Source organism: Triticum aestivum, chromosome 4A (genome assembly GCF_018294505.1).
Source record: "Triticum aestivum cultivar Chinese Spring chromosome 4A, IWGSC CS RefSeq v2.1, whole genome shotgun sequence".
Classification (NCBI taxonomy): Eukaryota; Viridiplantae; Streptophyta; class Magnoliopsida; order Poales; family Poaceae; genus Triticum; species Triticum aestivum.
Genome location: NC_057803.1, coordinates 748,528,112 through 748,540,598, shown reverse-complemented (window position 1 = coordinate 748,540,598; position 12,487 = coordinate 748,528,112). Strand labels below are relative to the sequence as shown.

General features: G+C 42.0%; 1 protein-coding gene and 1 long non-coding RNA gene across 2 annotated transcripts; one reads left to right on the top strand and one right to left on the bottom strand.

Annotated features, from left to right (window-relative positions):
* The first annotated feature begins 1,172 nt into the window (after positions 1–1,172).
* On the top strand, positions 1,173–3,165 carry LOC123088594 (uncharacterized). Its single transcript, XR_006441963.1, has 2 exons — positions 1,173–1,707; positions 1,809–3,165. It is a non-coding gene; the product is annotated as an uncharacterized lncRNA (long non-coding RNA).
* Positions 3,166–3,883: 718 nt separating this feature from the next.
* On the bottom strand, positions 3,884–7,703 carry LOC123084581 (disease resistance protein RGA5). The gene is made up of 4 exons (XM_044506104.1): positions 6,819–7,703; positions 4,219–6,145; positions 4,087–4,135; positions 3,884–3,888 (listed from the first exon to the last, which is right to left on the bottom strand). The coding sequence occupies exons 1-4, from the start codon at positions 7,631–7,633 to the stop codon at positions 3,884–3,886; spliced, it is 2,796 nt and encodes a 931-aa protein (XP_044362039.1). The 5' UTR covers positions 7,634–7,703.
* Between the last annotated feature and the right edge of the window lie 4,784 nt (positions 7,704–12,487).

Genomic DNA, 12,487 nt, shown 5'->3' with positions numbered 1-12,487 from the left:
AGGGTTTTACACGGTAGATGCGATCTGGCGCTGCCGCCCTCTAGTCTTGGGCGTCAAGAAGGTCGCCCTGCCTCCTAGGGTATCCTTCATGTCGTGGGCCTAGTAGGCCCCACTGGTTGATTTGGTCGGGCTCCTGGGCGTTAGCCACCCTCGGGACCCGAGCCTGGCAGAGGTCACAATGAGAGTCACGACACCTCTAGCGAGCTCCCGTATCTTCTTGTCCTCCTGGAGCCCGGATTGACTCCTAGCTTGGTTTGTCAGGTATGCCGGATGTCTGTAGGCCACACTTGGCCCAGTGCGGCTTGACGGGTCTGCCGCGGATTTTGAGGAGATATTGTGTCTATGACCACCATTCTTGCCTTTTGAAAAAGAAAAAAGAAAAACCTCCCGGGACGGAAAAGGAAAGAAAAACAGTTGTTCCGCCCTGAATGGACGATGCCTCGGGTCTGGTCATTTATAAAAAGAGGGAAATTGAGGGTTTCAAACCCGACCCTGTTTTGGCGCATTCCACTCTGGTGTCTTTCTCATGCCCTTCGTCGCGCGAACGCCTTGCCATCTCGTCTCCCGCCCTCTTCGTTGATGGCCAAGACAAGGAGGGAGAAGGGGAAGTGAGTCACTCGTTAGGAGCTCTCATCGTGCTCCGCCGGCGGCTCCTGGCGAGATCAGCCTCATGACGGCTCCAGAACAAAATTATTTTTTCCCGCAAAAGGTGAGATCAGCTTCACGAAAAAGTAACTTTGTTTAGAAAATTTCCTGCATCTCCAAAGGACCACAAGCGAGCACTGCTGGCTGTTGTATAATTTAGTCATTTCAATCCCTTGCCTGAAGGTTGGAGATTCGGAAATGTATGCTTTGAAAATTCAGAAGTGTTTTCTTTCCCTTGGCGATATGAAGCAAAATTTGCAGAGTTCATCACCCTCCAGTACATATAATCTTAGACAAACTCTTCCACTTTCAACAGTATTCTGGATCACATAACCTTTCTCACACACACCTACCCATGTCCGCGAAAAAAATGTGCACAAACAAAATGGGCCCCAGAACGCGGGAAAGCCTGGGAGAAAAATGGCTGGCTTAGCTGGAACGATGGGCCGTCGGCCCACCACGCTCGGCTTCTCTCTCTCTGTCGAATAAATGGGAAAAGTTGTCTTAAAAAAAGAATAAATGGAAAAAAGGGACCGAGATCCATGCCGTCGCCCTCCACCACATCTCCACGCCGCCGGCGACGAAGCTCCGCCATTCTTCTCCCCTCGCGCATCCCCGCTCTTCTCCGCCCCCCTTCTCGCGTGGGGCTTCAGCAACCGCGATTTCCTCTTCCCATAAGCAAGGGAGGGGACAGGAGCACCGGCGGCAGCCGGAGAGGAGGAATGTGGAGGCCCCGCGCGCATCACACTTCTGTCCACAGTGAATTAGAATCTCTTCAATGAAAGTACACTTCAGTGTGCAGGCTGTTGAGTTATGTGAAACTGAAACTTCTTATCATCGGCTAATTTTTTTCCTGTGACATCTGCACTACTTTCGTATACATGTTAATTTTTTTTAGTGAAAGTGAAAGCTAATTTTCTTTCTCCAATCCAGATATGTCGATTGGGAAGGCAGGATTTGAAAGGCACGGTTTTGATGGCACCTTCAGTTAATGCACAATAAGTGTTCATCCCGGACATTGACACTGTAACTGATATTGTGTTTGTGTATGCACCAGGGAAGGTAAGCATCAAACTTAAACACTGGATACAGTACATGCTTACTGTTCGATCCCTAACCTCTTGGCAAGTAGGCCAATACTGTGTACTCCAACTGTTCTGCAGGCAAGTGCGATAATATTCAGTCTTAACTACTGTCCTTCACATCGAAAAGGCACTGGAATTTCTGCATCAAGGTGGTGTTACCCAATCTGTTGCCTTATGGTAAGTTATACAACAATGTGCATCATTGTTGATGCGTCTGCTTTTAATGTTATCAAAATTAAAAGGGGGGAGATTGTCCACCTTTTGCACATTGGTTACTACAACTCTGCTGAAGGGCTATCTATGCTTACAATCCATCAACAGTTTCTATATTAGCCAGTCCTCTGTTCCGTACTTCCACTAGACCATCTCCCAATGGTTAAATATTTGACACAAAATGGTAAATACTACACAATCACAATATAAATAGTTGTATTCATGACCTACTGGAAAGAAAAGGTGTTCAGATATCAAATCCTAGATACCGGGAGAGTAGACTTGGCAAATAAAATCCGAGAAGAAGCTTTAGTTATCTCCCAAATATTGTTGCCACAAGATTCTCTGCTTGCTGGCTCCTATATGTTTGCAAGGGTAATTCTAGGCAGAAATTTTGGCCTGAAGCGAAAGCAGAATATACTTCATAAATTCATGAATATATAGTGGTCAAGTACCAAAGTAGGCACCACAAATTAACAGGAAAAGCCCTACAGTATCAATTTTAATGTTGATTATATCACACTTCTTTCAACATAATGTACGTACGAAAAGAAAGAAACCGGTAAATAAGGGTGACAACAGTACTTTTTTGGGTTCTGGTGGCATGGAAGCATGTACGCAATGGAAAATGAGAATGTGAACTGTCGAAACTTATAATAAGCAAGTGGTTATGATGTTCATAGTCAAACCCTGGTCTCCGCTAGTACCAATGAAGTACATTTGCCTAAGTTAGTCAAAGATATGCCCATAAAGTAGCAGAAGGTAACCAGGCATATACTCGGAATCTAACCCCACATAGCCTTCCGAATGATTTGTTCAGTATCAGACTTTACCGTTGCTTCTGGCAGAGATCCTTCATAACGAGAGACTGCCCTTTGTGCAGCAATCCAAATAGGAAGATCTGCACCTGGTAATTGATCTGGCGTAAGCCTGTCCCAAGAGTAGTTTTCTATCAACAACAGTGAATTCTCTGCATAAGTTTGCTCTTTCAGCCAGAGGTTAAGTTTATCAATCCAGATATGAAATCATGAATCAAACTATAGACAGAAGGTATTGACTCCTCACCTTTACATCAAAAAATCTATACATAAACATGCCATACCTGATACTTCTTTTGCCCGTTAGATCTCCTGGACATCATGTACGAGATGGGCATGAATTGCAGCCAGGATATAGCTGCACCATCAGAGAAAAATAACACTAAATGGAAATGAAACTCTAAGAGGCAAAAAGGGAAGTGCCAAAAACCAGTTGCAAATGCTACAAGTAATGTCACACAATTTCATAATAAACAGAGTTTGGCCCCTCCTCCTTTTTCCGGGCTTGAGACCGGCTATGCAACATGAAGCGTACCATCATCTTAGCATAGGCGGAGTTACACCCCCACTCTACACACCCCCATATACACATCGAACCCCACTAAACCAAAAACCAAAACCCAAAGAACAAGACACACACACGCGCATGCACAATCTCCAAAACCAAGACCCAAGATACAAAAACAAACGACACACACCAAATAAATGGTAACGAAACCCCAAGACCCTCTTTTAGAATTCTTTTTCTGAGTGAACAACGAAGTAACACACTACTCAACCCTCAAAACAAACTTTTTTTGTGTGATTTTTTTTCCATTACTACGAAAGGCAGAGAAACAAATTTTTTGTCTGATTTTCGTTTTCTTTACTACAAAAGGCATTAAAACAACCCAACATTTTTTTTGGAATTTTTTCTTCTGTTAAAAAATGAGAACATAGAAAAAAAAGCACTTCTTTTTGGCTTTGTGTGGTTTCATTTTCCATTTTTTGAAAAGACAGTAAAATAAATAGATATTTTTTGTGTTTTTTCCTTTGCTTAAAACACAATAAATAATAGAGCGAACAAATGAAAGCCTCCTGATAATTTTTTTCTTTTTCCACGGTGATTTGTTAACACCGCTGTCAGCCTGCATATATGGAGTAATTCTCAGTAAATGTATACTTGGAGTACCGATGGTTACTATTTAAAATGATGAGAAAGATATATGTATCGTGCACGCAGATTGTTAATCAACTTTTCTTTTTACAGTTAATCGGCAATTCCTGTTGTTTTGTCTAGTCTATAAAATAATTAAAGAAAAAGACAGGGAAGGGAGCGTGCATACCTTGATTCCCGCAGGTGGAGATGCACGGCAATCTTAGCTCCGTGAGAATCTGGAAAAGGGGAAAAAGGAAATCCGTGAGATACATGGCTAGCTGCCCCTGAAAAATGAATAAATAAATATACACTTAGTTACCTCCAACTTCTTTATATCCTCTAGTGTGATATAATGTCTAAGGCAGTTGGGAAGCACATGAATTGCACGCTTCGCAGTTTCCGTGGCCTTCTTGTGGTCCACAGGAGGGGCATATAAAGTGACTATGACTTCTTTAAGCAAAGGGAGGTTCCCTAGGCTACCAAAGTCGAAGCCAAAGCTAATGCCATCATCATTGGACTCTGCTACAACGCTGAACTCAAGAGATTCAAGGACCGGCATATCTCCCTCTTGAAACCAGCCAAGCGTTGCTTCTGTCTTGAAGACCCTCAGCTTGGGGAAGGCACCTGCACCACCCATGGTGTCATGATGTGGAGCTGAACTCGTGACGAGCTTGAGGGAAACAAGCTCGCGGAAACTTCCAAAGACCTCCAGATCTGGACCGAATATTCGCAGTTTTAAATGGGACAAGTTTGGAAGAAGTGAGGGATTGATCCTTGCCACCAGCCCAGGTTCATCGTAGGCCATGTGTAGAAAACGGAGTTGTGGAGAGAGGGCATACCGTTCCCAGGGGTTCTCCTCATGATGGGAAATTCTACACCCTAAAACTAAACTGATGTCTATGACTTGGATCTTGCTCACTTTGGCTACAGACTCCGCCCAACCATTCATTGCACGATCATTGGATAATTTTAAAATTCCAGAAATGTAGAGCTTCCTCAACTCTGTCAACTTGCCCAGCTCTGTCACAAAGTTGTCATCGTCAACTTCTCCTAGGCTTAGCTCTTCTAGAGAAGTCAAATTTCCGATCCAGTATGGCACTTCAATGTCTGTTTCGCAGATGTTCAAGCACTTGAGTTGACTTAGTCGACCAATACTCTCTGGAAGTTCACTTATGCTATTTCTACCTAAGTCCAATACCAACAAGAACTTTAGATATCCTATTTCCTTTGGGAGCTCACCGATATCCATGCTCGATAGTTTGAGGTGCCTCAAGTGAACTAACTTTCCAACATGCTCAAGATGACTAGGATGGTGTGAATCATAGGGGCCTTCCAAAGCTAGAACACGCAAAGCTTCAAAGCATGAAAGTGATGGCAACATCTCAATATTACACAAGGCAATGAGTGACCTTGCTTGTAATGTAGACGTGCTAGCCAGAGGTCGGACTATATATTGAACAGCTAGCCTACGATCGTTGCAATGTGAAGTTGTATATTGCTCATCAGTGTCCAATACAGTAACAAACTTTTCTTCCTTTGACAATACGCATATCATATCCAGCATCATGTCATGGACGCGACATCCAGTTATGGCGCCAACATGCATTTCCATGCCTAAATACAGGGCCTCCTCTACCGGCATTATCATGCTTTTGTTCACCAGCTCGTTGAAGTACCTCTCACCAATCTCGAATAGTCCTACCCCTGGTTCCTCTTGGATAAAACCTTCGGCGACCCACTTCCATATCAAACTATCTTTTTCAATCAGATGATCTTCAGGATATATGCTCAGATACAATAAGCAAGTCTTTAGGTGACAAGGTAGATCATAATAGCTAAATAAAAGTATTTTTCTTGTGTTCTCCACGTCTTCGTTATCTTCATCCCCAAAACCAATTGAAGTGTATACCTTAGACCAAAGCTCCACAGGTTTGCCGCCAAGCAAACTAGCTATTGTGATTATAGCCAATGGTACACCACCACATTTATGTAAAATTTTATCATATACCTCTGCTGGAAGATGATTAGGCCATTCTATTGCAGCACAAGATAATCTTCTATGAAATAAATCCTTGGATAAATCAAGAGAAAGAGGTTGTAGCTTGTATACTTCACTGGCCATTGTGGCAACTTCGAGTATACGAGTAGTTGTGATTATCCTGCTTCCACAATTGTTACACACCAAAGCGGTCTTGACTAGTTCCCATGTTTTTGTATCCCATATGTCATCAATGACAATTAAATACCTGTCATCACCATCCATAACGCAAGGGATATAACAAATTAGTGGAAATATTTTATAAGGCCCCTAAGTATTCTAAATATCTTTGAAAAGAGGATGCATGCATGTTAGCCTACTTGTTGAGGAATCTAAAGTTGCATTGTTGAATCAGGACGTGGAGGAGTCCAGGAGAGAGACATGTATGCACGAGCTGAGTTTAATTCCATTTCATCATCCAGAATTCTAGTTTTGATTAACAACATTTTCGAATCTAGATACTTTCGACTCTTAGATATATTTTTGAATTAACATCAGCTGTAAGAAGTACTATAATATATGAAACAACGGCGAGATTCGACGGAAGTCCCAGCCCAAATTATAGTAAAGAGGGTAGAAAATCTTGATACGGTACATTATCATGCGCAAACAAGTACACATATATTTTGCAAAATACACAAGAGTGATGATAGGACATCGAAACCGTTATCTTGTAATATGTCTCAAACCAAATTTTCCACTCATCCAAAACTCATTTCTTCTCAGGGTCGATGCTATTTTTCCCCATTTACTATTTGATGTATATGAAACTACATAACACAGTGCATACCTCTTGTTCTCGGAGTTCAATGATTGGTTGCCTTTCATGCAACCCCCTATTTACTACTTGAAGCATATGAATTACATAATAGGTCGCGTACCTTTTATTCTCAAGTAATCCTTGGAGTTTGTTGATTAGCTGCCTTTCATCCAACTCCAAGTATTTTTGCCCAGAAATTTCAAGGAGTATGCCATTGAGAAGTTTCTTCATGCTAGGGTTCCGTCCTACCGGAATAAAAGCACAACAATCAAACTGCGCTTTAAGCTTATCATACACTGCTTTGGCAATAGTTGTCTTGCCAAGTCCTCCGAATCCAAAAATAGAGAGTATCTTGAGTTGCTTGGACACATCACCATCCCCATCACTCATCATCTTGGTTAGCTCATTCAATGAATCATCAATACCAACGAGCTCTTTCTGGTCCTTGTACAAATCCAATAGGCGAGGGTCAACAGTGATTGCGCCAACTGGATTAACAGCCACATCGTTGACCCGGTACCTATCACGTCGGTCAGCCGCCTCCTTGACGCGGACCTTGATGTCTTTGATCTCATCCGAGATCTCATGGCGAGTCTTGCTCTTGCTGAACAAGTCCCCCATCTTCTTCATGAGCTTCTTGAGTTTGCGTGGCTTGATGGCTGGCTCAGCTCCCTCGACGCGCACCAGGAACTTGTCGACGATGTCCTCCATTATGAACGACAAGTCCCTGACTTCATTGGCCCAGAGCTTGACCTGCTTGTCGAGCTGGTCTCGTGGCACGTCCCCAACCTTGCGGAGGGCAGCATACATGCTCTCTAGCTCTCTCTTTAGATACTCAACATCTTCCTTGACGCCCGTCTGCAGCTTGTACTCCTTCGTGAGGAGGTCACCAAGCTTGAGGAGCAGGCTGCCCATGGCCCCCGTCGCAAGGTCCATGGTCGCTCTCAGCAGCTGGTTGCTCAATTTGTTTGTGCACAATAATGCTTTGTGTGTCTGTGTGTGTGTGTTGGCGGGTGGGGGCAGGGTAAGTTATGTCCTCACACGCTCGTTTTTATAGTGTTTCTAACTATAAAGTTGTCTTTACAGATCAAAGAAATTTGTCTTCTATTATCATATATTTTGCCCACTTTTTTCCTCGGGAGCCCTGCAGCTAGCATATATCAAGTGCACATGGTACAACGTGCATTGGTTCAGCTAATCGTGTGGATCTATGCTCTGACCGTGCTAAATGCACATGGTACAACGTGCATTGGTTCAACTAATTGCGTGGGTCTAAGCTTTGACAGTGTTAATTGCACATGATACTACGTGCATATATGTGCTGTGTATCAAGGCTTAATGGTTGTCTTAATTCAATAAATTCACCCATTTTAAAAAATTAGAACTAGTAGCCCATAATGTTTATATATACTGAGCATGGAAGAACTACCATTACATTTCTTTGCAAAATTCTCTTGTGTACATCCTTTAAATATTCTGTAGACATATTACAATCGAAATTGCAAAAAAGAAAAATCTGTAGGCATATTGATCTCTCATACTCACTCAGCATACAAATAAACCATTATTGCACTGCTTAACTACAAATATACAAGTTGTTAGTTTTCTCCCTCTCGAAGGTGCCAACAGGCTGTACATATATTGTGAGCTAATGCGAATTAACAACAGAAAGCTGTGCAAGTTGAGACGCACTATCTTCAATTTAATTGCATATATATGCTAGTCAACTTCATCATCAATGCGTTCACGGCACCGCTTTGAATGGGAAGGGGAAGCGAAGCTTCCTTGTGGTCAACCTGGCAATCAGGCACTGCCCTCCTGTTATTCACTCTGTTCCATATATGTAATTCATGCCATCTGGAGAGGTAAGCATGCCCTTTTAGCTGCATTGACACAAGGTTCATCTATATATCACGAAATTCAAGTATAGCTTCAACTTTCAACTAATGCATGTGTCGTGAAACAGAACGAGGAGTGGTGATGAAATAGTACTCTGACTAACTCAAAATCTACTTGCACAACTACTTTGCGCCACATGATTTTGTATCTTTATTTCTGGAACTCTGAATTTGGATTTGACATTTTAGGACATGATATTGTAGATGCACATTTTTGTTGCAATATTATAAGAAACAGTCCACCTTTTGCATGATCGGACCTAGAGGGCAGATTTTATACTTATGTCCATTGAACATACAGTATTATTTGTGCTTTACAAATGTAATTTAGCTGTGAAATGTAAGCAACGACAGCATCAGTGGTTAAGATGCTGCACTTAGGCGCAATTAAGCTCCACCACCAGTTTGAACATGATCTCTGCGCATGTAAGCAACGGCAGCATCAGTGGTTAAGATGCTGCACTTAATTACTTAATTAAGTGCCACACCTCTATCACCCAGCTCATCTCCGTTCTAGTTTAAGCCACATCTACAAGAGATGAACTGTACATGATGGATGATGCCCCAGTTTAAATGGTTGGTGTATTTTAGTCCTACCTAAACCGTATCATATGGAACCTAATCTAATCAATACGACCCAAGAGGGCACCGGCTGAGTCAAGTACGGAACTAAACGATTTTTTCTTAGTGAGCAGCTCGCCCCATCGATTATCGAAGGGCCACCGTCTAAACCGTGTAGGCATCCAGGACATGTTCAAACATACTATATAGTTATTTTATTGCACTTCTAAATCATGACACATCTCTCAGATCTGAATTTGTGCAGCGCTAAGCTTTCCTTGTTTTCCCTGAAAAAAGAGGTTGAACTCCCAGCTGCCAATTAATCGATGCCAAACCTCCCTCTACATATGCAGCACAAATTCTAAAAGCAAAGCTTACCTATGATTATGCACGGTGCAAGAAAGAAATCATATCATGAATTGCAAGCATGCATGGGTTGAAGGCTATATTTGAATAGTACTCTCTCCGTCCGGAAATACTTGTCGTAGAAATGGATGTATCTAGATGTATTTTAGTTCTAGATACATCCATTTTTATTCATTTCTTCGACAAATATTTCCGGGCGGAGGGAGTATCTCTCTATCTTTATGTTTTGTTATTTTACTTCAGTTACAGGCATTTGAAAATTTATATGTACACGCAGTAGGATAGTTACTGTTTGCCCTTGAAAAAGGAAATTCAGAAGAGTGTCTTTTTTCCTGGAAATTCAGAAGAGTATGTTTCCTTCAGCTTCTCCAATGCACAACTTGGACATTCACATCTGAATGAAAGTCAGAGAGGAAGAGGCAACCACATCAGGTGGGCAGTTTCTGCCCCCCGCGCGCCGTAGACCCTTCTTCAATCAAAGAGAAAAAAGGGGCAACCATTTCGCTCTTGGCGCAGGTTGAGATGTTTTCAATGTAGAATAGCGGCATTTTGGCGACCCTTCAATCAATGTTGAGATCTCACTGCATGTAAGCACTGATAGCACCAGCGATTGAGATGCTTCACTTAATTAAGTGCCATCACTTCTGTCACGTAGCTCATCCCTGTTCTAGTTTAAGCCCATCTACAAGAGGTGAACTGTATATGATGCCCTCATTTAACAATGGCTAGTGTATTTTAGTCCTACCCAAACCGTGGCATATCGCATATGCAACCTAATCTAGTCAATACGACCCACCGGCACCCTAGCCCAGTCTAGTCCTGGACTAAATGATTTTGCTTAGTGAGCAGCTCGCCCCATTGGTTGTTGAAGGGCCACCGTCTAAACCATGTCGGCATCCTAGGACATGTTCAAACATAGTTTTTTTTATTGCACATCTAAATAATGACACCTCTCTGAGATCTGAATTTATGCAGTGCTAAGATTTCCTTGTGTTTCCCTCGATGAAAAGAAGTTGAACTCCCAGCTTTCAGTTGATCGATGCACAATGCCATATATTGAATGAGAATTTTTAAGACGACATGCAACCAAAATCGTTGGCTCTTCACAAACGGGCTTCCCGCTTGGCAACTGAGGTGTCAGATCTTCAGAAACTAGATACACAACTGTTGTACATTTTTTCTACTTGGCTCAAGGTTGGAAAATTCAGAAGAGCTGCAGCGGGACATTTTATACTTGCGCAATTACACTTGTGTTATGTGTCGAATTTTACTGCTGGAAACCAAGGATCATCTCTTCTGATGATGATCATTGCTGCAAGTTGCTTGCAGTAAATTTCTACGCACTCGATCTATCCAGGGGGGCATCAGTTCAGACATCCTTCCAGTCCTTCAGAGAGCAGCTGGGCCTGGGCTGGACAAACCTTTTTTTTCGAATGTGGGCAAACCTATATCCTATTTGACGCTCTCTGCGTCAAGCTGTCGAGGCTTCGCATAAGAGCTGGCCATCGAACGATGAATTGGGCCGGCCCATTAACAGTGTCCGCGTTTCCGGTTTTGGGAATCTTCTAGAGTTTCCCAGCCGGTTTTTTCTGGTTTTGGGAAGCTTCTAGAAGGTTCCCTGAACCGGTTTTTTCTTTCTTTTTGGTTTTTGGTTTTTCTTTTTTACGTTTTTCTGTTTATTTTTCTACTTTATTTTTTTCTTTTCTATTTCTTTTTTATTTTTCAACTTTATTTTTTTCGGAAAAAACTCATGTTTCAAAAATTGTTCGTAATATTAAAAAATTGTTCTCACTTTAAAAAATGTAATTTTTCCAAAAATAAAGTTTGTGTTTTCCAAAAAAAATCATAAATTCAAAAAATGTTCGCATTTTAAACATAATTTCGCTCAAATTTGAGAAAATACTGTTCGAGTTTGGAATTTGACAAAATGTTCGGATCTGACATTGCCTATAGTTTTGCGTGCCATCTTAAACCAACAAAGCACGTTTATCCCGTTGGCTAGCCACTCTCGAAAACAGTGGTCCTTGTTCGATCCCTCTCCCTCCATCACTTATCTTTTTTGCGATTTTCACTGTGTTGCGCTAATGGGCCGGCCCAGTTGGAGTTGTCTGTGCGTCCGCTCGGCAATTTGCCGCAGCGAGCGGCACATAGGAGTTCCCAGCCTTTTGTTGCTTCTTCTCCATATAGGTGGCCGGTCTGCTGATCAGTTGGGCTGGGCCATTCGGGGCACAAGTAGCCCAGCTAAACCTCACACAGTCACACTACAGATGCCGGACAAATGACACAAAAAAAATGATGCAGGGCAAATTTTAAAAAGCAGAGCTTGCCATGATTATGCACGGAGTAAGAAACAAATTGAAACCTATATTTGAATAGTACTCTCTATTTTTGTCGTTTGTTACTTTATTTTACGTACATGCATTTGAAAAATTATATGTACATGAAGTAGGATAGGTACTGTTTTCCCTTGAAAAGTGCTCAGAAGAATGTCTTGTTTCTTTTGCTGGAAACTCAAAAAAGCGTGTTTCCTTCAATTTTTGAATGCACACTTTAGGCATTCTCATTTCCATCTGAATGAAACTTAGAGAGGAAGAGGCAACCACATCAGGTGGGCAGTTTCTGCCCCCCCATTGTGCTTCAGAGAGGAAGAGGCAACCATTTCCCTTCGGCGCTGGTTGGAATATTCAAAATATATATTTTTTAAAGGAGAAAATTGAAACTATGAAAGTTTAAAAATTCTAGAAGTTCCAAATTCCTTAAATTCTGAATTACCGAAAGTCTTGAAATTTCCAAAGTTCTAGAAATTCGAAAAGTTGGAGCCGGATTTTCCAAAAGGAAGTTAATGGGAAGTTTGACCAAGGATGACTTTCCAAAAAAAGGAAATAACACCTTGTCGGAATTAGGCCGTTAATGAGCTAAATGGCGGGTGACCGCCAATTAGCATCGCTGGACCAGGAGCTTAACC